Source organism: Asterias amurensis, chromosome 21 (genome assembly GCF_032118995.1).
Source record: "Asterias amurensis chromosome 21, ASM3211899v1".
NCBI classification, from domain to species: domain Eukaryota; kingdom Metazoa; phylum Echinodermata; class Asteroidea; order Forcipulatida; family Asteriidae; genus Asterias; species Asterias amurensis.
The window spans coordinates 6,288,930-6,311,702 of NC_092668.1; the positions used below are offsets into that span (position 1 = coordinate 6,288,930).

Sequence of the window (22,773 nt, forward strand, 5' to 3'; positions counted from 1 at the left end):
TTGTGGCCATCTTGATTTTACTCCATTCCAAATCATTGTAACCAAACTGAGGCTGGACGAAATAATAGTCTGGTGCCATGTTTGCGTAATGAATGTTAGCAGTCACTACTGTTATGGAAACAGGGAACATGACCAAGATGGTGACAGCTTGATAAAGGTCTATAATTTCCACCTTATTACTCACATGCCAGTAATCTGAGAAATGTTCCATAAGATGTTGAATAACCGGTGCCTCTCCTGGGAGTCTGAATGCTTCAAGATACATCCTCAAAGCTTCATCAATCCTAATACCCTCAAAGACAAACAACCTGCCGCCAAACAAAAAACAAACCAATCAATTATAAATTTGTTTCTTGGGGTGTTCGTTTGTGTGTTTGTTTGCTTGTTTGTTCGCATGATCTTCCCCTCAAAGGAACTCGGCAAATTGACAACTGCAAAACAAATTCTTTTGGAAGACTATGGAAAATGCTTGTCAGCATGTGCTGACAACGTACACAGGGAGCATTGCAACCACACAGGTCCCTTACTTGAGTTGGAAAAATTTCCCATAAAAAAAGTAGTCTCTTTTTTATTTTACTTTTTTGGTTTGTGATAGCAACCTTGCCAGGTAGATTATGTTCTTTAAGAACTTGTCTTGCTTTATATTTTCGGAGTAGATTTTCGGAACTCGGGAGATTTCTCAGTTCTGAAAAGAACTGTCCTGCTTTATACCTGGGCGTAAGGTAGAAATCGGCCGGGACTACTACATGCTCTTCAGCTTTAGTGGATCGAGGGGACTTCTCGTTATAAACTTCACTACCCCAGAGTGAGTTCTTAATTGTTCTCAACGTTTCATCCAGCTTGCTCAAGTCATTGTTGTATTTTCTGATGTACCAAGATGTTGAATCTCAGGAAAGCTTTGAACCTACCGTAAGAAAGCTTCCAGAACGGTCTCGTTCTTCCTGCTACTGAGGTATTCTCCGATCATCTTCTTATCACATTTTGGGTTCTCCTTCAAGAAGACTGCAACCTCGTGAGGGTTGAGGGGAGTATGGAGGATGCCTTGCTCAAGGAGGAAGGCTATCCCTTTAGATGGCTTTATATTAAACTGCTCCGTGCCTGCATGGATCAACTTTGAATTGCAACAACAGAAAAGATAAAATTGTCATCAAAATGATAAAACTACAAATTGTCCCAGTTGTTGCAGTCACTGCAACAAATCTGCAAGGGTTCCAGAGAGAAACACTGTCAGCTATAAGAGGGATGGAGCTTCAAATCTCCCTCAGGACATACTCAGAATATCATAATCTGATATTAGTACAACGTTAAACACAGAGCACAAATGAATGTTTTACAACCCACAAATGGACTTAAGTAGGAAGAATATCATGACTGTGTCCATCAGAACGTTCTTGGTTTCCGCTGGATTGCAGTGTACCCCTACAGAAATGATCTTTGACCCCGTTCCCATTGGACCCCGCTTTGATCTCCAAGTTCGGAAAAAAAGGGCGATCAAGACCACGAAAGGGCGATCAAAGGGCGATCAACAAGAAACAGGCTCCAGTGGGAACCCGAGGGAGATCAGGATCTGACTGCGCAATTTTAGATCCTCCTCTTGAGTAGGATTAAAGCAGGGTCTGATCGCCCTTTTGGATTAATGGGCAATCAAAAGTCTAGTGTGACACAAAGGGCTACCAGACCCCGCAATTTGCTAGCAAAACAGTGTTCTTTTGAACCCACTTCCGGTACCAAAAAGGGGATCAATGTGCGATCATGCTCAAAAGGGAATGCAACCGCGATTTCACGACTGCAACCAATCAATCAATCAATCAGAGGGAATTTATATAGCGCCAAGCATGTCTGTTTGTTTGTTTGTTTGTTTGTTTGTTTGTTTGTTTGTTTGTTTGTTTATTTATTTATTTATTTATTTCCATACATGTATATCACAGCTAGACAATCTGTCAACAGGGTCAATACAAGAATTTGATACAAAATGTAACAATGGAGGGCTCCCTCATGCTACCTTTTTCTTCTGCTTGATCTTCATGAGCTGTTCCAACGAGGGTAAGTTTGCGGACGGAGTGAAGCGACTGATCCTTCGATTGGGACTACCCTCAATGTGATCGTCCGACATCTTTAAACTTTTGACTGAGAGAAGAAAAAAGAAACATATTACACGGTCAGTTTCTATTGTGGTTTTGTTACTTGATACTTGAAATAAAAAAGTCACATCCTCTTAAGGTGGTCCCTCTGTTACCGCTTCACATGTTGCATTGTAAACTTGAGTGTGATCCATGACAATATTACAGTATAGCCCCCTTGCAATATGCGCAGCTTACTCACATGTGCCTATCCCAGGTGCCATTTTGGGTGTCAAAATCGTATACAAACATGCACAAAAGAGAGCTGACACCATCAATTACGCGCATTGTTCGGAGGCGCGTTCTGTATTGTGTATAAAATCAATAGCTCCCCCTTGCTGAGGTCACGCACACGTTTTTACCCACAGAGAACAGCTATTGTCCAATGATCTGCCTCCTTTTTGAGAGTGTGACGTCAAATGCAATGGGTCTATAAGTAGGTAGGTGTGGTACCTTTTCTGTGTAAGAACGCTATACAAATACAGTTGATTCTCATTAAAACAAGGTCCCTGGGACTGGCAAAATTTCCTCTATATAACAGGAACGTGTTATAAGAGGACAGGAAAACAAAGGCAAACACAAATCAGAAATGAGATTCAGAATATTGACCAAATTCACCTGACATCATCATCGAAATAATATTGGATGCGCCATACTGGTGGGCAATGTCTGTGTGCATGATTCAGTGAAGTGCACATTTCAGGCGGCGCGGCGTTTACATGGTGAGCATGGACAGTCGCCACGTGTGTTGTGCGTGCAAGGGGTCAATACTCTTTATAAGCAAAACCTCTGTATAACAATGCTCTTTATAATGAGAGCCAACTGTACTTAGAGTCGATGTATCATACATGATGCCGTTTTCTTCACAGAAAGTTTTCAGTCGGACTTACCAATCTCTATGTCCTTATCCCGATTAGCCGACATAATCTGGGCCATGGCATACCCCGTAGTGGGCGGGACAACCCCAACCCCTCCCTGGATCCCAGCCTCCTCTCCTCCATCTTTCTCCTTCCCCTTCTCTCCGTCGTCGCTCTTCTCCGAGACGTCTTCCACGTGGATCGTGACGGCGGAGTCAGACTTCTCTCTGTCTGTTACAGCGGTGGAGGCAGAGGCGGAAGACGCCTTGGCGACCATGGAGCTGAGGATTCGATGATGACAGTTTGTCTCTATGCTATCGACGACGGCGAGGAGAGCGTCTAGGCTGAGGAGATGGGTGGTGAAGAGCGAGCCGGAGACAGGAAAGGCATTCTGAAGACAGAAAAACAAGAAAACCTGAAGTAAATTCCTTCACAAAACATTTTCCCTTGGGGTTGGATTCAACCAACAAGCTTCAAGTTTAAAGGCACTGGACACCTTCAGTAATATTGTCAGAAACCAGTATTCTCACTTGGTGTATCCCAACATATGCATTAAATATCAAATCTGTGGAAATTTGGACTCAATTGGCCATCAAAGTTGCAAGAGAATAATGAATGCCCTTGTTGCAGGAATTTGTGTGTTTTCAGATGCATAATACAAGGCTTCAGGCCTGAAGTCAATTAATATTTGGGTGAAACATTAGCTCTCACACACTACATGCTGCTGCTGACACCACTAGAGCTTTGGCCCAGTGAACTAAACCGCTCGGCCACGAGGTAAGACCTAGGCTGATGGTTAATGACATCATTATGACCTTACCTTAGATAACAACTTTGTAAGATCTTCAAAGAGATTGCTACAGTAGACGTCACAGTCATAGTTGAGGTAGAGTTCCGTTACCATGCATGGGAGTCTCCACAGCTGTAAAACAAAAATGAAAATATTAAATTATGAAACTAGCAAGATATCTGTAACATATAAACTAGGCAGTTCTGGCTAGCATGAGGCATACATGCAAATCTTCCAATTTCCTGTTCAGATTTTTTTTAAGTTTTTGTTTAGATTAGATTAGATTAAAATAGATTTATTAAATCACCCTAACCCTGATCCCGACCCTGACCTTAACCCTAACCCCAACCCCAACCCTAACCCTAACCTTAAGTTTATACCTGAACGATGGTATCCAGTGCCATCTTTCGATACTCATAAGGAATCCTCACTGACTCACCCTAACCCTAACCCCAACCCCAACCCCAACCCCAACCCCAACCCCAACCCCAACCCCAACCCCAACCCCAACCCCAACCCCAACCCTAAGTTCTTACCTTAACCTTAAGTTCTTACCTGAACGATGGTATCCAGTGCCATCTCTCGCTGCTCGTAAGGAATCCTCACCGACTCCGAGATGATGATCTCCGTCAGCTTCTGAAGAAACATCTCCAGTTGGAATTTCAGATGAGTCCTCAACGATTCGAAGAGCATGAAGCAGACGCGGAGGGATGCTGCGAAGAGAGACAGCCTGTCTGCTTGCAGAAGCTGTTGAGAAAAACAGAAAGACTCCTCTAGAGCTCCTAAACAAACAACTACATGGGTATTGATAATAATAACATTGGGTTCCTATGCAGCAGTGCTGAGAGTCATTGCAGACAAAAATGTCTGAAACTAGCATCCAAATTTCAGGAGGTATGTTAAAATGTTGGCAATTCCACCCTTTGGTAACCCCTGGGGTTTAGATTTCACAGAAGTTTTCGGAACAGTATCCTCAGCACTAGAGAATAAGATCAGAGAGCTGGTTCCTTTTACATGTAGAATAACGGCTGATTTTCTTCACCAGGCTAACATAAAAAGGCTGAATTCAGATAAGTTCAAGTTTGAAATTTCTCATCCCTGTTTACAGACATGCAACTCTTCAGCCGAAAAAGAAAAAAAAAAACGGAAAATGACAACAAGCTTATACTTTTCCTGTTGATCGCTAAGACCAGAATGAAGCTAGCCATATATTTTCTTTATCGTTCTTATTTTTGTACTTTGCATTTTTTTTTTTACTTGTGAAATTAATAAATGAAATAAGTGTATGAAATGAAATTAATCCAAACTTCTTCAATTGAACTTACTGCGAGGAGGTTCTTGCACATGTCGTCTCTAATGAGACTGAGAAGCGACGAGAAGTGGGCGGCGTGATCGCATCCCGTTTCCAAGGCAACCGTCAAGAGGTTCAGACCCATGTGCATCATAAGGTCTGTGTTATGCCTGCACAAATAAAAAAAAACATGAAACTTAACTTTTTTTGCATTAATTTTTACCCTTAAGTTATTTTAACTTGCCATTTCAAATTCAATCATTGGATACAAAATATCTTAAGTAATTTTCTCATTCTCATCCGTCAAAAAATTTAAAAATTTGGGTCATAGATTGTTTTTTTTTGTCAACGCAATACTTATCTAAAACTTCTAACGAAGATCACACTGGGAAATTTTCAGCCGAATGCAGTCTCTACTTGCTGAAAAAACATCAAAAACCTTCACAGCATTTTTACAAGAACATCAAATCCAATCCATATTTAGCAAATTGACAGCGGGTACAAACTGCATCTCTTGCCGCAGCATTTACGACAGACACCACCCCTTAGAAGTCTGAGAAACGATTAATGAATTGTTTCTGAGATTCAATAACTTTAGGGTTAAAACAAAATCAAAACCAAGAAGGGAATCCTTTCTCAAAATATCAACAACTGCAGTGCTTTCTAATACAAGTAAGTTTCACGGTCATTAATTGTTAGCATATTCACCAATCATGGTCCTACCTTTAAAGTCACTGGACACTATTGGTAATTACTCAAAATAATTGAAAGTATAAAAACTTACTTGGTTACAAGCAATGGGGAGTTGCTGATAGTATAAAACAATGTGAGAAACCGCTCCACCTAAAGTAACATAGCTTTTGAGAAAGAAGTAAATTGCCCACTAAAATATTTGAATTGAATTCGACCTCTCAGCTCGAGATGTCTCAAATTCAAGGCATCTGTAAGCACACAACTTCAGGTGGCAAAGGTGTTTTTTTTTCCATCATTCTCTCGCAACTTGGTATAGACCAATTGAGTAAAAATATTCACAGGTTTGTTACTTTATGCATGTTTTGATATACACCAAGGGAGAATACTCGTCTTTGACACATACCCAAGGTGTCCTGCAGTCGATTTCACGAAACGCTAGGATTGATCCTATCTCGAGTTAGGACGAGTTACTAATCCTAACTTAGGATAAGTTCAATGCGTCCTACGTATTTGGATATGGAACTGAACCTGTCCTAAGTCCTAAGACTAATCCTAAGTTAGGAAGAGTTTGGTGAAATCGATGGCAGAAAATACTCCTACAATGACCAATGCAAGATTCTTACCTATCATACGGATTTATTAGAGAGATGAGAAATCTCATGAGTTCCCTGACGCAGGGTAGACCATAAGGAATGATGGGTCCGGTACCTGAAATAAGCAGAGGTCAAAGTCAACCGTTTCATTTGTGATGCCATCAAGCTAAATAAGTCGTTTGTTAGAAATATTCAGAAATATCGGAGAGTAGCTCAACCCTAAATTATTTGAATTTTTATGCATTCTACATTGTACATGACGGAAGCATGAATTTCCAATCGTAAACCTAATAATAGTGGATAGGAAATATAATTACCGTTTGTGGTAGAATCATCTAAATATCTCTTTTGTGTAGTGACAGCATACAGGGAAAACAAATCAAGAACGAGAAGTTTCCCTCGGGACACATTTTCCATCGGGATTGTAGCTACATGTAGACCAATTTTAGTGGTGGACAATACATCAAATTCTTTCGAAGTCTACCAAGGGTGAGCAGTTCAACAGAATTATTAAGTATGGGCCACGGTTGCTGAAGTGGGGCCAGGTTTTCAAACTGTTCATGTTATGGAGGCCATGCAATAAAGTTGAATTGCCTTTTGACTATGTTCTTTCTCTGTGACATTTGATACTCCTTATCATAAGCCGTGTCTCAGATAAATGCACAGTGGACAATATTTTGAAATCTGTTGGCACAATGTATTTCGCTCAGAGTGCTGGGCAAAAGTTGTGAGTCCTGGGCAGGCCCAGCTAGCACTGCTCACCATGTCTCAACACTGGTTTCCATACTCACCATTTTTATGTCTCTGGTGAGGAGTGAACCTGACACCTTGTGGATTGACGTACTCGGAATCTTGCACTGATGCGCTGTCGGAATGCTCCGTCACCGACTCAGCGTCTTCGGCTCCATCTACTAAGGAGTCCGACCGCTCGACGTCGGCAATCTGTTCTGCATCTTCACCCTTCTGAGTTTAAAAGATGGAAATTGGCATCGGGATAAAGAATATTAATTTTTGGTTTTACCCATACATCGATGAGTGTTAACACTGATACTCAGTACTTTCCCGTGCTCTGTGAACAAAATCACAGGCATATTACTCAGGTGGGATTCAAACTCATGACCTTGGCGATTCTAGAGCAGTGTATCACCAACAAGACCACCGAGTTTGCCTAGTTGCTAGAGGCAGTTTGAATCCTATGTGTTAGCAGCGGGTCCATGATTTAAGACTTAAATTTGAATCGGGAATAAAGACTATTAATTTTGGTCTAAGGTGTCCAATCGATCGACATTGGTGATCTGTTCTGCAACGCCACGCTTTTGAGGTCAAAGGCTAAAGAGATTAGAAAACGAAGGAAGAGCGCTTGAATCTTCATCCAATGTTTTCACTTTTATAAATGAGTGATGCATCCTGAGGTCCAATGAACCATTCATAGATACCTGCAGTTGATTTCACAAAATCTCGAGTTAGGACTAGTAACTCAGCCTTCAAACTTAGAGCGAATTCAATGTGTCCGAACGTCTATAGATATGGAACTTAACTCGTCCTAAGTCCCAAGATTAATCCAAAGTTAGGAAGAGTCTGGTGAAATCAAGAGCTGGGACAGTTGTTACATTCTGACTGAGCAAGAGGAGATCACATGGACATGTTTAAATGTACAATGTGAACAGTTAGAAGTGATTCAACATAATAAAACGAGGGCGCTATTAGATAACTTGAGCACAAATTTCATGGGCTAGTTTACGTTGGTAGGTCGCATATTTGTCTCACACAAGTTTGAAACTTGCTGGCGATAGTTTGAACCTTAAAGGAACATGTTGCCTTGGATCGGACGAGTTGGTCTATAAAAAGTGTTTGAAACCGTTTGTTATGAAATGCATATGGTTAGAAAGATGTTTTGAGTGATACTTGTGTGGATCATTATATTCTACTTTTAAAACGTCTTTCTAACCATATGCATTTCATAACAAACGGTTTCAAACGCTTTTAAAAGACCAACTCGACCGATCCAAGGCAACGTGTTCCTTTAAGGGCACAAGTTTGAAACAATAGAACTGAGAAGTTTGTTCTTAAACTAAGTACTTTAATTTTGGACTTTAACTTAGCACTTCAGTTTGACACTTCAATTTAGTACTACAACTTCCATAGCTTAACAGTTTTTGTGTTTTTCATCTACCTTGCTCACGATACTTTCATCTTGCTGCTCCCCCTGCATTGAGATAACTTGACCTCCTTGGCTAGGTGTAACATCACCATCTGAGGTCAGCGCCATATCAACATCACTCTCTTGAGATAATGATGGCAGGGACTGGTCTTCTGATGCCACTCCGGCGTCTGATGAAACGTTGGGCGTGGTTGGCGGAGTCACCTCAGATAAATCAGAGGACTGGGCGTTTGGTGATGTTGCCGCAGTGGTTGCTACCGTGGCAACAGATGAGATCACAGATGATACCGGGGAGAGAGCGGCGTTGCTGTTTGCAGTGTGGGTCCCCGATTGCACTGAGGGTATGTCATCAGTCGGGCTTGTCGCTGAGCGATCTTTCTTAGAGCGGACTTTGGGAGAGGGTCGAGATCGGCGACGGCGTGACGCATCAGGAATTCCACCTGCTCGCATCTTCAACTGAAAAAAAGTTGATAATAATAAATTTAAAGTTGTTGCATAATTTCAACTCACCTTTACTTTCAGACCGGCATCCTTTATCAATGCACCTTGAAAAAAATTACAAGATAAAACTTGATACAGGGACGTGAAAGGATGTTGAAAAAAACCTGAACTATGAGTGAAAAGCGTAAGTGTGAAGCCTTCTTGCATACATTTATCTTGGGTTTAAAAAGCCCTAATCTGCAATTCGGGGTGTACCATATGGTTTCTTATGATTTTTTATTATTTTTTTTCAGATTTCTGGATAAAAATGGAGAAATCACATCCCTGTTGATAAGAATGGGGGGGGGTGGTCGTTTTCATCTTCATACCTTTCTCATCCCTGAGAGTTTCTCTTCCTTAAACTGAGGAAGTCTTGAGAAAAGCAGCTGCACCATGTCCACCAGGGTGTGCTCCGCTGATCGCCGTAGCAATTCTAGGAAAAAGAAACATCGCAACATAATGGTATTTATAAGCAGAACATGAAACCACTAAAAGATTTGACATGGTTTATGAGAAAAGAGGGACTCATTTCTTCAAATAAAAATACTTCACGGACAACTTTTTTAATTTAAAGTATCTGAAACTGAACTGGGTAAATTTTAGCAAATTTTGGGTTGAACAAAGACTAGATTGGGACACGTTGCCTTGGATTGGACTCCACAAATTAGAGTGCCGAGTTAGTTCACGGCGTGTATATAAGGAAAACCGTGCAATTTCAAGGCATAACAGGTGGATTATTATATTCTACTTTAAAAACATCTTTCTAACCCATGCATTTCATAACAAACGGTTTGAAACTCTTTTCATCAACCAACTCGCCTGATCCAAGGCAACGTGTCCCTTTAAAGAATACAACTTGTTGTCCTACGATCAGAGATTGAACTAAACCCACATCTGTAAATAATGTATCTCACCGCTTAGTCTCATTTCAAAGCAGATTCTGAAACAAGATTGCATGATCTCACAGATCAACTCGTTAGACAGGTGTCAAACACTTTTCATCAACAAACTCGCCTGATCCAAGGCAACGTGTCCCTTTAAAGAATACAACTTGTTGTCCTACGAACACAGATTGAACTAAACCCACATCTATAAATAATGTATCTCACCGCTTAGTCTCATTTCAAAGCAGATTCTGAAACAAGATTGCATGATCTCACAGATCAACTCGTTAGACAGGTGTCAAACACTTTTCATCAACAAACTCGCCTGATCCAAGGCAGCGTGTCCCTTTAAAGAATACAACTTGTTGTCCTACGATCAGAGATTGAACTAAACCCACATCTATAAATAATGTATCTCACCGCTTAGTCTCATTTCAAAGCAGACTCTGAAACAAGATTGCATGATCTCACAGATCAACTCGTTAGACAGGTGTCAAACACTTTTCATCAACAAACTCGCCTGATCCAAGGCAACGTGTCCCTTTAAAGAATACAACTTGTTGTCCTACGATCAGAGATTGAACTAAACCCACATCTATAAATAATGTATCTCACCGCTTAGTCTCATTTCAAAGCAGACTCTGAAACAAGATTGCATGATCTCACAGATCAACTCGTTAGACAGGTGTCAAACACTTTTCATCAACAAACTCGCCTGATCCAAGGCAACGTGTCCCTTTAAAGAATACAACTTGTTGTCCTACGATCAGAGATTGAACTAAACCCACATCTATAAATAATGTATCTCACCGCTTAGTCTCATTTCAAAGCAGACTCTGAAACAAGATTGCATGATCTCACAGATCAACTCATTAGACAGGTGTCAAACACTTTTCATCAACAAACTCGCCTGATCCAAGGCAACGTGTCCTTTTAAAGAATACAACTTGTTGTCCTACGATCAGAGATTGAACTAAACCCACTTCTATAAATAATGTATCTCACCACTTAGTCTCATTTCAAAGCAGATTCTGAAGCAAGATTGCATGATCTCACAGACTGACTCGTTAGACAGGTGTGCCCCGACGGGTGTCAACAACAAAGTCCTCAGAACCTGCAAAATGATCCAAATCAAAAACAAAACAGACGTTCAGAAACTGGTGCTGAGGTTGTTTCCTCCATCAGGACCCTCCTGTTTGACATTAATGGCACTGGACACTATTGGTCATTACTCAAAATAATTGTAAGCATAAAAACTTTTAACTTGGTAAGGAGCAATGGAAAGCTTTTGATAGTAAAAACATTGTGAGAAACGGCTCCCTCTAAAGTAATGAAAAAACAAAGTAAGTTCTCACTCAAATAATAAGCCTTTTATTGGGCATTGAACTTTCTTTAAAGTAGTTCGCACAAAACAAGTGCACAACCAAGGAGCATTTTCGTGCACGATACAATGTTTTTGCGAAATCCAGGCTTTGTTTAAAAACTTGTTGTAAGGACAGACAAAAACAGCCCCACGAAACTGACAGACAAACAGACAGCCAAATCAATCGCCAAAGCGTTACCTGTAAAATCTTCATGAGTACAACTTCATCAGATGCTGGGTCAGTACCCACGAACCTGGCATGTGTAACAGCATCTGCGATGTTCTCAATGCCAGAGGTGGCGCCCTCTATAGACGTATCTGGGAGAAGAGAAAACAATCTTGAATGAGGCCTCAATGCCTCAATGTAGCCGAAGAATTCTGACCAACATTCAGCACATTTTCATAAAGCTGCTTAAGCTGAAACTATTGCTTACTAATTTGCTGATAAGCGAAAATGAGCAGGATACCAGTCACAAGTTGTTAGTGACACTGACAGAGTATTTGGCTTAGTCTAGTAAGCATCATTTTGTTGCACATTGCTAATTCTTGTGTTTAAGGAGCACTATGAAATTGGGCTGCGCAGGGGGTGCCAGTGGTGTACAGCTGTTTTAAGCTGAAAACAGTGCTTTACAACTTTATTCCCAGCAAAAATCAACGTACAAACAGTACATGCATGGCCATCGAGAAAGCTCCTTTCTCTATAAACAATTGTTGGTGCTCAGGCAAATGTTGTGCCTCAAAGCAAGTCTATGAGATTGGGCCCCACATATATTATGTTCAAGCTCAAGTGTCAAGTCGTTGGGACTTGTTAGGATTTGTTGTGTAGGTAACAAGACAATGGTCATTGGGGAGGGAAAGGGAGCGGGCAATGGTCATGATGGTCTTGAGGGGAGGAAGTAAGGTTTCTGAAGAAACATCTTAATCTTACCCAACATCCCGTAAGACAGGAATTTATTGATGGAAGACAAAGCGAGCCCTGTGATTGGTCCGGTAGTGTCCTCTGAACGGATGACGTCAAGAAACGGACAGAGAAACACGTTGGGCTCAATCTCTGTTATATCTGCCGGGATAAATAAAGAAAAGTTTGTTTGATTATACAGAGGACAGGTGATTTATGCCTTAACTAAGAATATTTTAGACAGTCGAGCATCAAATATTCAAAGTAATGGCAAACGAGGGTCAAGAGGTGACTAGCTATCCCAGTTGTATAATCAATTAAATATTAACACAGTGCTTGAAAGCATGAAACTTCTTCTGATAGCACCCTCTTTTGACTTTCCCCTCCTCCAGCCCATGCTAATTTTCCATATGGGGGACAGAACTTCAGGGGGACAAATTTCCCTAAGACAGCTCATTGGATAATAATAATAATAATAATTTATTGGTTTTATACTGCGCTCTCTCCAGGACCAACTGTTTGAGGCTGCATAACAGTAAAAATGGCTAAAGATTAAGAAAATTACATACATTAAGTGAACAGTTTTAAGAAAAGTACACCAGTAAAAATATAAGCAAAACAGCTTTCAAACTTTTACAGGCAAAAAGGTGCATGAACACCATAAAACAAAGAAGGCAGTAAAAACAATGCAACTTTGGAACACGAAAACATTTAAAAAGTTCACACACAAATATAAACTATAACATATAAAACCAGCAGATACAAAACTCACTACCCCCAACCAAAGGCTTTCTTTTAAAATAAAAAGTTTTGAGTTGTGATTTAAAAAAAACTTTGTGAATGCAGTCCACAAGCGCTACATGTACATTGAATGAATTTTTCCGTATTCCGCGCTCATTTGTTTAATCTAACGATGTCCTTGCAAAGCTGACTCTTGGGTTAGCTATTTGGAATAATTAAAAATGCATAAATCAGGGCCGGAAATTAACACTAGACCACAGGCCCGAGAACTTACGCCCGTACACAACTTACAATACATGGATTTTAATGCTGGCTTTTTATCCACAATTTGTCCCTTTGATTACGTCTTTTTGTGTAAGTCTCATTCTATTTGGTTACATATGTAAGTGCTGGTTGATTGTTTGTTGTTTTGATTGTTTGTAATACTTGCTCATTATCTATTGTGTGTTTTAACTGTTTAACCTTTAGCTCTTTTTATGGAAATTTTTATACTGTACATTTTCTAGTGCAAATCAACCATATCGGTTGTCATACTGTTCATTTCTATGTAATGTTTTTATGAAATAAACCAATAAATATAATATATAAAATATGTAAGTATTTGCAATGAATGGATTTACACCAAAAAAACTTGTTTTAAAACGTTAGCAGATTTTTGTCCAGTGCATCAGCCACACTACCAGGTCACGCTGTGACTTGTTTTCTTCAATTCAGTTTGACCTTTGCATTCTAAGAAACTGCCAACGGTTGGCAGGTTTCTGTCCAGCCACAGGCTGAGTCCGATTTAGTGGCTATACAGCTACAGCTACAGCTAGATTTCCACATCATCATGGATTGAAGTAGGACATCCTTAGCGACAGTCTAGCCATAGCTGTACAGTGTCAGGTTGCTTGTTTTGTTTTTCCGCTTGAAAACCAATGAATATGAACCTTATTAGGTTGATTAAAGGAACACATTGCCTTGGATCGGTCGAGTTGGTCTTTGAAAAGCGTTTGTGACCGTTTTTTATAAAATGCATATGGGTAGAAAGATGTTGTAAAAGTAGAATACAATGATCCACACAAACATGCCTCAAAATTGCGTGGTTTTCCTTTTACCTCGTCGACTAACACGTCGGCCATTTATGGGGGTCAAAATTTTGACTCCCATAAATGGCCGACCGTGTTAGTTCGCACAGTAGAAGGAAAACCATGCAATTTCGAGGCAAACTTGTGTGGCTCATTGTATTCTACTTTTAAAACATCTTTCCAACCATATGCATTATATAAAAAACGGTTACAAACGCTTTTGTTTTGACCAACTCGTCCGATCCAAGGCAACGTGTTCCTTTAAAAGACTTGGCTCTTGCTCTAAGCATACACCCACTCACTACACCTACACCTACACCTTGCATGTGTCTTTATTGATGGAGCTTGGAATACTCTATTAACTGTCACTGGACACTATTGGTAATTGCCCAAGACCAGTATTCTCATTTTTGTCTATCATGCATGAAATAACAAACCTGTGAAAATGTTGACTCAATTGGTCATCGAATGTATGAGAAAATAATGAAAGAAAAAAAAGTTGTTGCAATTTTGTTTTTGTCAGATGCATTATAAAATAATTCAGGCCTGAAGTATTTTAATAGTTGAGTGAGAATTTACCTCTTTCTCAAAAAAACTATGTTATCAAATGGGAATCGTTTCTCACATTGTTTTAGTCAACAGCTCTCCATTGCTCGATACCAAGTAAGTTTCTTATGCGAACAATTATTTTGAGTAATTACCAAATAGTGTTCAGTGCCTTAAAAGGACTTAAAGGCAGTGGACACTATTGATAATAATTGTCAAAGACTAGCCTTCACAGTTGGTGTATCTCAACGTATATATAAATGCATAAAATAACAAACCTGTGAAAATTTGAGCTCAATCAGTCATCGAAGTTGCGAGATAATAATGAAAGAAAAACAACCCTTGTCACACGAAGTTGTGTGCGCTTAGATGGTTGATTTCGAGACCTCAAGTTCTAAATCTGAGGTCTCGAAATCAAATTTGTGAAAATTTACTTCTTTCGCGAAAAATATGTCATTTCAGAGGGAGCCGTTTCTCACAATGTTTTATACCAGCAACCTCTCTCCATTACTTGTCACCAAGAAAGGTTTTATGCCAATAATTATTTTGAGTAATTACCAATAGAGTCCACTGCCTTTAAGTATGCTACACTATAGTTGTGCGGACCTAGAACAATTCATAGAGGCCACAAAGGCAACGGCCTACGTTGCCCCCCTGGCCTTGGCCTTGATACCCCCTTCAGAAAGTTCCCACAGACTTAAAGATATGGTTTTACATTTCTTATTTTAAATTGTTTATTGATTTATTAATTTTTTAATTTGATTTTTACTTAATGTTTTGTTGGTGTGTTTTGTGTTCTTGGGTAGTTTTTTGGGGGGAGATGGGTTGAATTCATCAGCTGTTGATACATGTACCATATCTTTCAAAGTACTTCATCAATAATAAACTTATTATTAGTAGCATTTGTTTTATGGAAAGGAAACACAAGTTATACATAACTGTTTTTGGCATTAATGTTTAAAGGCAGTGGACACTATCGGTAATTACAATGTACTCAAAATAATTATTTGCACAAAGCTTTACTTGGTAACAAGTAATGGGGCGAGCTAGATAGTAAAAAACATTGTGAGAAACGGCTCCCTCTGAAGTGATGTGAAAGTAATTTTCCGCGAATTTGATTTCGAGACCTCTGATTTAGAAGGATCTGAAAGCCAACACAACTTCATGTGACACAGTGTTTTTTTCTTTCATTATTATCTCGCAACTTCGACGACCAATTGAGCTCAATCTTTCACAGGTTTGTTATTTTATGATACTGGTCTTTGACAATTACCAATAGTGTCCAGGGTCTTTAAAACAAAACAAACTTTCAAACAAGACCGCACATTGATTAATTAGTTTATAACATGGTAGGCCTTCATGTCTTTTTTATTTTATTTGAAAGTTATAACTTGATAATAACAATTAACATCACACAACAACATCAAAACATAAGTAGATCACATCTCAAATGACCAGGAAGGACACAAAGAAATCTTTTTACTTTGACACCAAAGCATAGATTCAACCAAGCTCATATAATTTGCACAACTAATTGATTTTTGAATTAAAAAAATGAGATAGTAGCGAAGCCTATGAGCTTTTTAACATTTACATTTAGTGTACAGGATACATGTTAGTTCAAATGCTCAGCTCTATCAACTTCAAGTGTACAAATTCAAGCAGCAATTATGGAAAATAATTAAAACCACAATAAAAATACAATCACACAAATTATGCATATAAATAATATATTATGATCAGTTATCCCAAGAGCAATGCTCAGTCAGCGAACTGAGCGCCGCACTCAACTGCAAGTGTATCATTTGGATGAATAATCTTAAACTGGTCATCAAACAATAACGCTGCCAAAAGTACACCATATTCAACTGCAAGTGTATCACTTCAACCAGCAATGATAGAATGGAAATGAAATAATTAGAAATAGATTAAGAATACAGTCACACAAATTATGCATCTGAACAGTAATAACACGAGGCAGCGAATTGAGCGCCGATATAGAAAAAAAATGCTGCCTTAATTTGGATTAATAATCTTTAACAATAATGCTGCCAACAGTTCACCATATTCAACTGCAAGTGTATCACTTCAACCCGCAATAATAGTCAGTTTGCTGTTTATAGTATGGAAATAAAATAATTGGACATAGATTAAGAATACAATCACACAAACTATGCATCTCAACAGTAATCACACGAGGCAGCCAATTGAGCGGCAATATACAAACATAGAAAAAAAACGCTGCTTAAATTTTGGATGAATAATCTTAATTTCTGCTCATCAAACAATAACGCTGCCACCAACGCGTACATGTACAGTACACCATAATCAACCCTTCTACTCGGCAAACACCATTTTTAATACGGGATATGAGATGATCAGATGTTTCCATATGGTTCCCTAAAACCCCATGACAGGCAATTAAGAATCACGAGCCGCACACGTCTTGCATATAGGGATGCTGCAGCAATGTTAGGAGTGGAGGGGGGGGGGGGGGGTTGGCTGGAGGAGGAAGATGCATAACGCTCTAGTACCCTTGAGCCTAGCATGTTCCCTGCATCTCTCCTCCTGCATATAATATATGAGGCAAGTACAGCGTACGTCATAAGATGAGGTCTGTTGTTTGTTACTTGGTTTCATTCCTTACTTCATCATGAAATGGTTTGCGATGAAATTTTGACTTGAGTCTTGAGAAGTTGGGAGAAATACATGTAGTATTTTGTTGTAACGAAAATACAATTAATTTTTATTCCAGCCCTTGTACAATGATGTTTGTTCGTAAGTCTTTATATTTAACGAAGGGAAAAATCTTCTGGTTTAATTTCTGATTTCAGGAAATGGTGTGCGAGAAATTTTGATTTGAGTCTTGAAAAGTTTGGATGAATACATCATTTAGCTGCGTTTCATTGTAAACAAAATTAATGAATTAATTTTGATTCCACCCCTTGTAAGTCTTTGAAATTGACGATGTGTCATTTTCCGCTGTTTTAAAACCAACTGAGGGAAAAATCTTAGTTTTTTAATTACACAATCGAATATTTAAAGGCAGTGGACACTATTGGTAAATACTCAAACTAATTATTAGCATAAAACGTTACTTGGTAATGAGTAATGGGGAGAGGTTGATAGTATAAAACATTGTGAGAAACGGCTCCCTCTGAAGCGACGTAGTTTTCGAGAAAGAGGTAATTTTCCACGAATTTGATTTCGAGACCTCAGATTTAGAATTTGAGGTCCCAAAATCAAGCATACATGTATGAAAGCACACAACTTCCTGTGAGAAGGGTGTTTTTTCTTTCATAGTTATCTCGCAACTTCGACGACTAAATTGAACTCAAATTTTCACAGGTTTGTTATTTTATGCATATGTTGAGATACACCAAGTGAGAAGAGTGGTCTTTGACATTTACCAATAGTGTCCTGTGTCTTTTAGGCCTTGATGTATCTGAAATCCATTGTGCAGGTTAGCAGAAAATAGCGAAAATCATGCACAAATTTGTAAACACATTGTCCTTCATTTTAACAACCAAAATCATTACGTATATTGTAGGTTTTTCAAATACAGTTTTCTCAAAAGTGACTTGCATTACATTTCAGGGAAGTATTTTACAGAAACATATTTCACCCAAAAAAAATTGTCAGCATAGTCTGATCTTTATAATCAGTCAGCTTTCAGACTCATATTAAAGGGAAGGTATACAATAATACAATGTTTGGTAATCCCTCCTAAAATTAATGACAATAAAAAACCTTTGATTAAGCATCATTTGGTAGCCTACATATATGTAGAAAAAACACATCGCTGTATAACCTTCTGAGCGAATCAGGTTATTGGGTCATTTCCTGTTTATTGAACGATCACTAATTCATAAAAGATGAAACAATGGATGCAAGGGGGGGGGACAAAAATCAATCAATAAAAACAACACAATGTGTACAATTGTAGTGTGACCATTGCCAAGTATCTAGCATGGGAAGCGATAGACATGAAACCTGTGACCCAACAAATGTTTGAAGGCACCAATGGACACCAGTATTCTCACTTGCCTACACCAGCATGTGTAATATAACAAATCTGTGAAAAATTTGACTCAATTGGTCATCAAAGTTGCAAGAGAAGATTGAAAGAAAAAAACACCCTTGTTGCACACAGTATGTGTGTGCTTTATGATGCCTAAAAAGGCTTCAGGCCTGAAATCCTTAAAAATTGAGTGAGGTACCTCTTTCTCAAAAACAATACTTCAGAGGGAGCGGTTATCACACTGTTTTATACAAACACAGCTCTCCATTGCTCGCTACCAAGTAAGTTTTTATGCTAAAAATTATTTTGAGTAATTACCAAAAGTTTCTTATAGTGCCATTAAATACAAAAGTTATGTCCTCCTACACGCTTGATTTAGTCACATGGTCTACACATACATGTACATATATTTTCATACACCCCCACCCCCCCTGCCCACACTCCCCCCCCCCCCCAAAAAAAAAGGGTGTGGAAAAAAAAGATAAAATTAGATTGATAGATCAAAGAGTTAGTACCGCTTAAAATGGCATTGATTGCCCTGAGGGAAAAAGACTCTATTATCCCCTACAGTAGACCAGACAACAAACAACTTTCCAAATCATAATAGTGATGTATTATCCGCTAAGGTATGTGTAGTATGCAGTGAGCCATTGACATTTGACAATATATGATTTTAAGCCTCGATAGGCCTACACCTTCCCACAACCACAACACTGGGGTTGATTAGTCGCCAAGATTCATGTCATGGCCAAAAACTTGATCTACAAAAGGTATCAAACCCTTTAAAGGGTCTGGGTACTTTTTGTAGGACACAAAAACACTATGTACACAATTTACATCAAACTCACACAGTTTGAAGATGATGATGGTAGAAAGCTTCTCTTAAGTTTTTTAGAAATGAGTAAAACAAGTCACAAAAAAAAGAATTTGTGTCTCCATGAGATGTACAATATTTTAGCATGTAAATTCTATTTTTGGGACATTATTTCACTCATTTCTCAAAAACTACAGCACATCTCAGCAAGAAATATTTTAAAGCCATTATACACTTTCGGTACAGAAAAAAAATAAAAGTTCACAGGTTTACAAATAATTTACAGGGTTTACAGAAGATAATGGTGAAAGACTTTTCTTGAAATACTATTCCATGAAATGCTTTACTTTTTGAGAAAACATTAAAACAATATCAATTCTCGATAGCGAGAATTACGGATTTATTTTAAACACATGTTTTGACACGGCGAAACGTGGGGAAACAAGGGTGGGTTTTCCCGTTATTTTCTCCCGACTCCGATAACCAATTTAGAGCCTAAATTTTCACAGGTTTGTTATTTTATATATAAGTTGTGGTACACGAAGTATGGGCCTTGGACAATACTGTTTACCGAAAGTGTCCAATGGCTTTAAGACAAGCTTTCTACTATCATTATCTTCAAACAGTTTGAGTTTACTGTAAATCTGTGGACATTGTGTAAAAAGTACACAGACCCTTGAAGGTCACAATTCGAGGCATACATTGTAGTTTCAGACCAATGAGTGAACTTACCTGAGATAGAATTCAAGATTTCCTTGAGCTGAGAGAAACTTCCAAGCAGTGGGTCTTGCTCTTCCTCCTGAAGAAGAAACGTTAAGATGATTCAATTAAACAGAATGCAACTTTATAATTGCAAAAAAAAGAGGAAATGGCCGATAACACTTAACTTTGCACAGTGTTTTTCAGTTTTCTATGACACTGTCTTGGAAAAGAAAAAGAGGAAATCAGCTGATCAGCTGAAAGGTTGCATGTCTGATTGAAGGCACTGGACATGTTCATTCATTCATTCATTCATTAATGGTTTATTATTTTAAAAAAACAAATTCCCATGGCGACCGGAGGTCGAATTACAGGAAAATATACAGAGATAAAAAATTACACAAAATCAAACTATTACACATTTAAGAAATAATTGACTAAGGAGAGACAAATATTTACAATGTATAAAACAAATTGTTCTTAAAGTGGCAAAAAAACAAACTAGATAAAAATATTGCTGTCTGGAGTTCCTAAGTTGGTACTCACTATCATACCCACGTGGCAATAGGCGCTTTAGCACTGATGAAGGGAGAGTTTTGGCAAAAGATTGGCACAAGTGGTTACGACGGCATACCAGTGTTTCAATATTGCACAATTGTAGAGCGTCTGAGTAGCGCACGTAGACGATTACCAAGAATAATTCTGCATGCGCACTTTTGCACCCTTTCTAGATCATTGCACTGCTTACTTTACAAAGCACCTGACCAGGCGGGTGCAGCATACTCCAAAATAGGCTGCACAAATGAGGTATATGATATAGCAACAAGATCAGATATGCTTAGGTAATGATACTTCAGCTTACGAAGCATGAAAAGGTGGGAATTTGCACGCTTGATCATTGAGGTTACATGCGTGTGCCACCTTAAGTCGGCTTGAATAAAAACACCTAAAAGCTTAATAACTACTCAATGTTTGGTAATAGACCCTTCCTATGAAATATGTAAATTGCACATAGCGCGTGCGCACTAACGTTTTGGTTGGCAAAATGAGGGAACTTCGCGCTGTTTTGTACACGGCTATGGGTGTGTGCAACTCTATGGTGTTTGCCAACCAACAGGGTCTGTACGCATGCGTGAATGTAATTAGCATATTTCATATTTCATGTCAAAGACCAGTAGGCCTATTTTTGTTTACTTGGTGTATTCCAATGCATGCATTGAATGACGAACCTGTGAAAATCAGTTAAGATGTCATTTCACTAGTCTCCCAGCTTTCTCTCTGGTTTTTATTTCACATCAAAAAGGGATGCTTTACAATACTGAACTACATGTAGGCAGCTGGGCCCAATTTCATAAAGGTGTTTTGCATAAAATGCTGCTTAACAAACCTCTATGTTAAGCAACAAAATGAGTTGCAACAATGTAATCCTTATGGAATGATGGCTAGTAAACCTGCGTTTGCTAGGCAAGTCTTGCCTCGGCTAAGCAGGTTTTTGTGTTTACAACAGGCTTTACTTAACTGGGCCCTGGACCACTTGCAGTGAGTTTCAATTTAACTGGTACCAGCAGACCACTATTAAGGGAAATCCCTGGTCTCGCTAATCATTTTCAAACAAAAATAATCAGACCAAAGAAACCTTTACCTGCGGTAAATGAGAAGTCCATCTTGAGCTCCGTCTCATTGCCGTGGAAACCAACAACATCTCTCCTTGGACGATATAAACGCCATTTGTGGGAGGCTGAATCCGAGGTGTTGTTGCCATACTCGCCATCTTCCCTTTAATTCTTGGACTTCAATCAACCGTCTCAAAGTAAATCGCAAATTACTTTGAAAGTAGCAAAAAGTTCTACATTAGTTCTTGGCTTTAAATTGTATGGAATCTCTTTTCAATAAAGTTCCTTTTCATCCACCGATCGTTTGGTTTACAAGTTGAACGTGTGCTTGACTGGAATAGCCATCGTGAACCTAGATAAAAAAGAAAACACAATGATATCAACTAAAAATAAGAGCTTATACTAGTTGTTTTTTATGAAGTAATATTTTTCTTTATTCAAGAAATTGCATGTGACTCAAATGGTTACTCCAGAGCTAGCCTGGCCGTAGTCGCACTAGTCGCAACTATTGATTGCTCAGTCGAGTCGCATCTACTGTTTTTAGACAAACAATAACAATAATAACAATAATAACAATAACAGTATTTATAAAGCGCCAACTTGCCGAAGGATACAAGGCGCTGAGAAAGACAGAAGAGGGAAAAGACAGAACAAAGATAAGACGACCAGCTACGAAGAGGCGAAAAGGTGGGTTTTGAGAGCACGATAAATTGTGCCAGCACTGCTACTGTACAACAAAAATAGTAAGTAAATACCTGTTTGGTAAACCAATTGTGTCGCTCATGATTATTAACGACAACATTACTTAATTAAAAAACACATTCAGACAACAGCGACACAATCCTTTTAAATTAGTTATAGTCGTGACTAGTGATTTAATGTCATAGTCGCGACTACAGTACAGGTGCGACAAGTTGAGTAGTTAATTTTCTTAGTCGCCAAGGGCAAGGCTTACTCCCCAGGCAGAGTCCACCCTTATCAAAAAGAAGTAAGAACTCATCTCTCTCGGGCAAAGACCATCACCATTTCTGCCTGGCTGATTTTGCTGAATGCCAGCAAGGCACTGTGGGATCATGGGAAGAAATAGGAGGCTTTACCCTTAGTTAGTAGTTAGGCTGTAGCGTTTCCGAAATGGCGACAGC

The 22,773-nt window shown here is 38.9% G+C and overlaps 1 protein-coding gene across 2 annotated transcripts in view; it reads right to left on the reverse strand.

Annotated features, from left to right (window-relative positions):
- The window catches only part of LOC139952844 (Golgi-specific brefeldin A-resistance guanine nucleotide exchange factor 1-like), a 48,961-nt gene that overhangs the window by 25,320 nt on the left and 868 nt on the right, over nt 1–22,773 (reverse strand). Inside the window, exons 2-17 of one of the 2 annotated variants that reach the window (XM_071952102.1) lie at nt 21,661–21,983; nt 20,052–20,118; nt 12,161–12,292; nt 11,432–11,550; nt 10,875–10,983; nt 9,315–9,418; nt 8,518–8,961; nt 7,136–7,304; nt 6,375–6,459; nt 5,093–5,228; nt 4,323–4,514; nt 3,798–3,899; nt 3,011–3,368; nt 2,003–2,127; nt 909–1,111; nt 185–308 (exon numbers count right to left, since the gene is read on the reverse strand). In XM_071952102.1, the coding sequence (XP_071808203.1) occupies nt 185–308; nt 909–1,111; nt 2,003–2,127; nt 3,011–3,368; nt 3,798–3,899; nt 4,323–4,514; nt 5,093–5,228; nt 6,375–6,459; nt 7,136–7,304; nt 8,518–8,961; nt 9,315–9,418; nt 10,875–10,983; nt 11,432–11,550; nt 12,161–12,292; nt 20,052–20,118; nt 21,661–21,789 (2,598 nt within the window). In that variant the 5' untranslated portion in view covers nt 21,790–21,983. Of the gene's footprint in view, nt 1–184; nt 309–908; nt 1,112–2,002; nt 2,128–3,010; nt 3,369–3,797; nt 3,900–4,322; nt 4,515–5,092; nt 5,229–6,374; nt 6,460–7,135; nt 7,308–8,517; nt 8,962–9,314; nt 9,419–10,874; nt 10,984–11,431; nt 11,551–12,160; nt 12,293–20,051; nt 20,119–21,660; nt 21,984–22,773 lie in introns of both variants that reach the window. The other variant, XM_071952101.1, reaches the window with a different exon arrangement.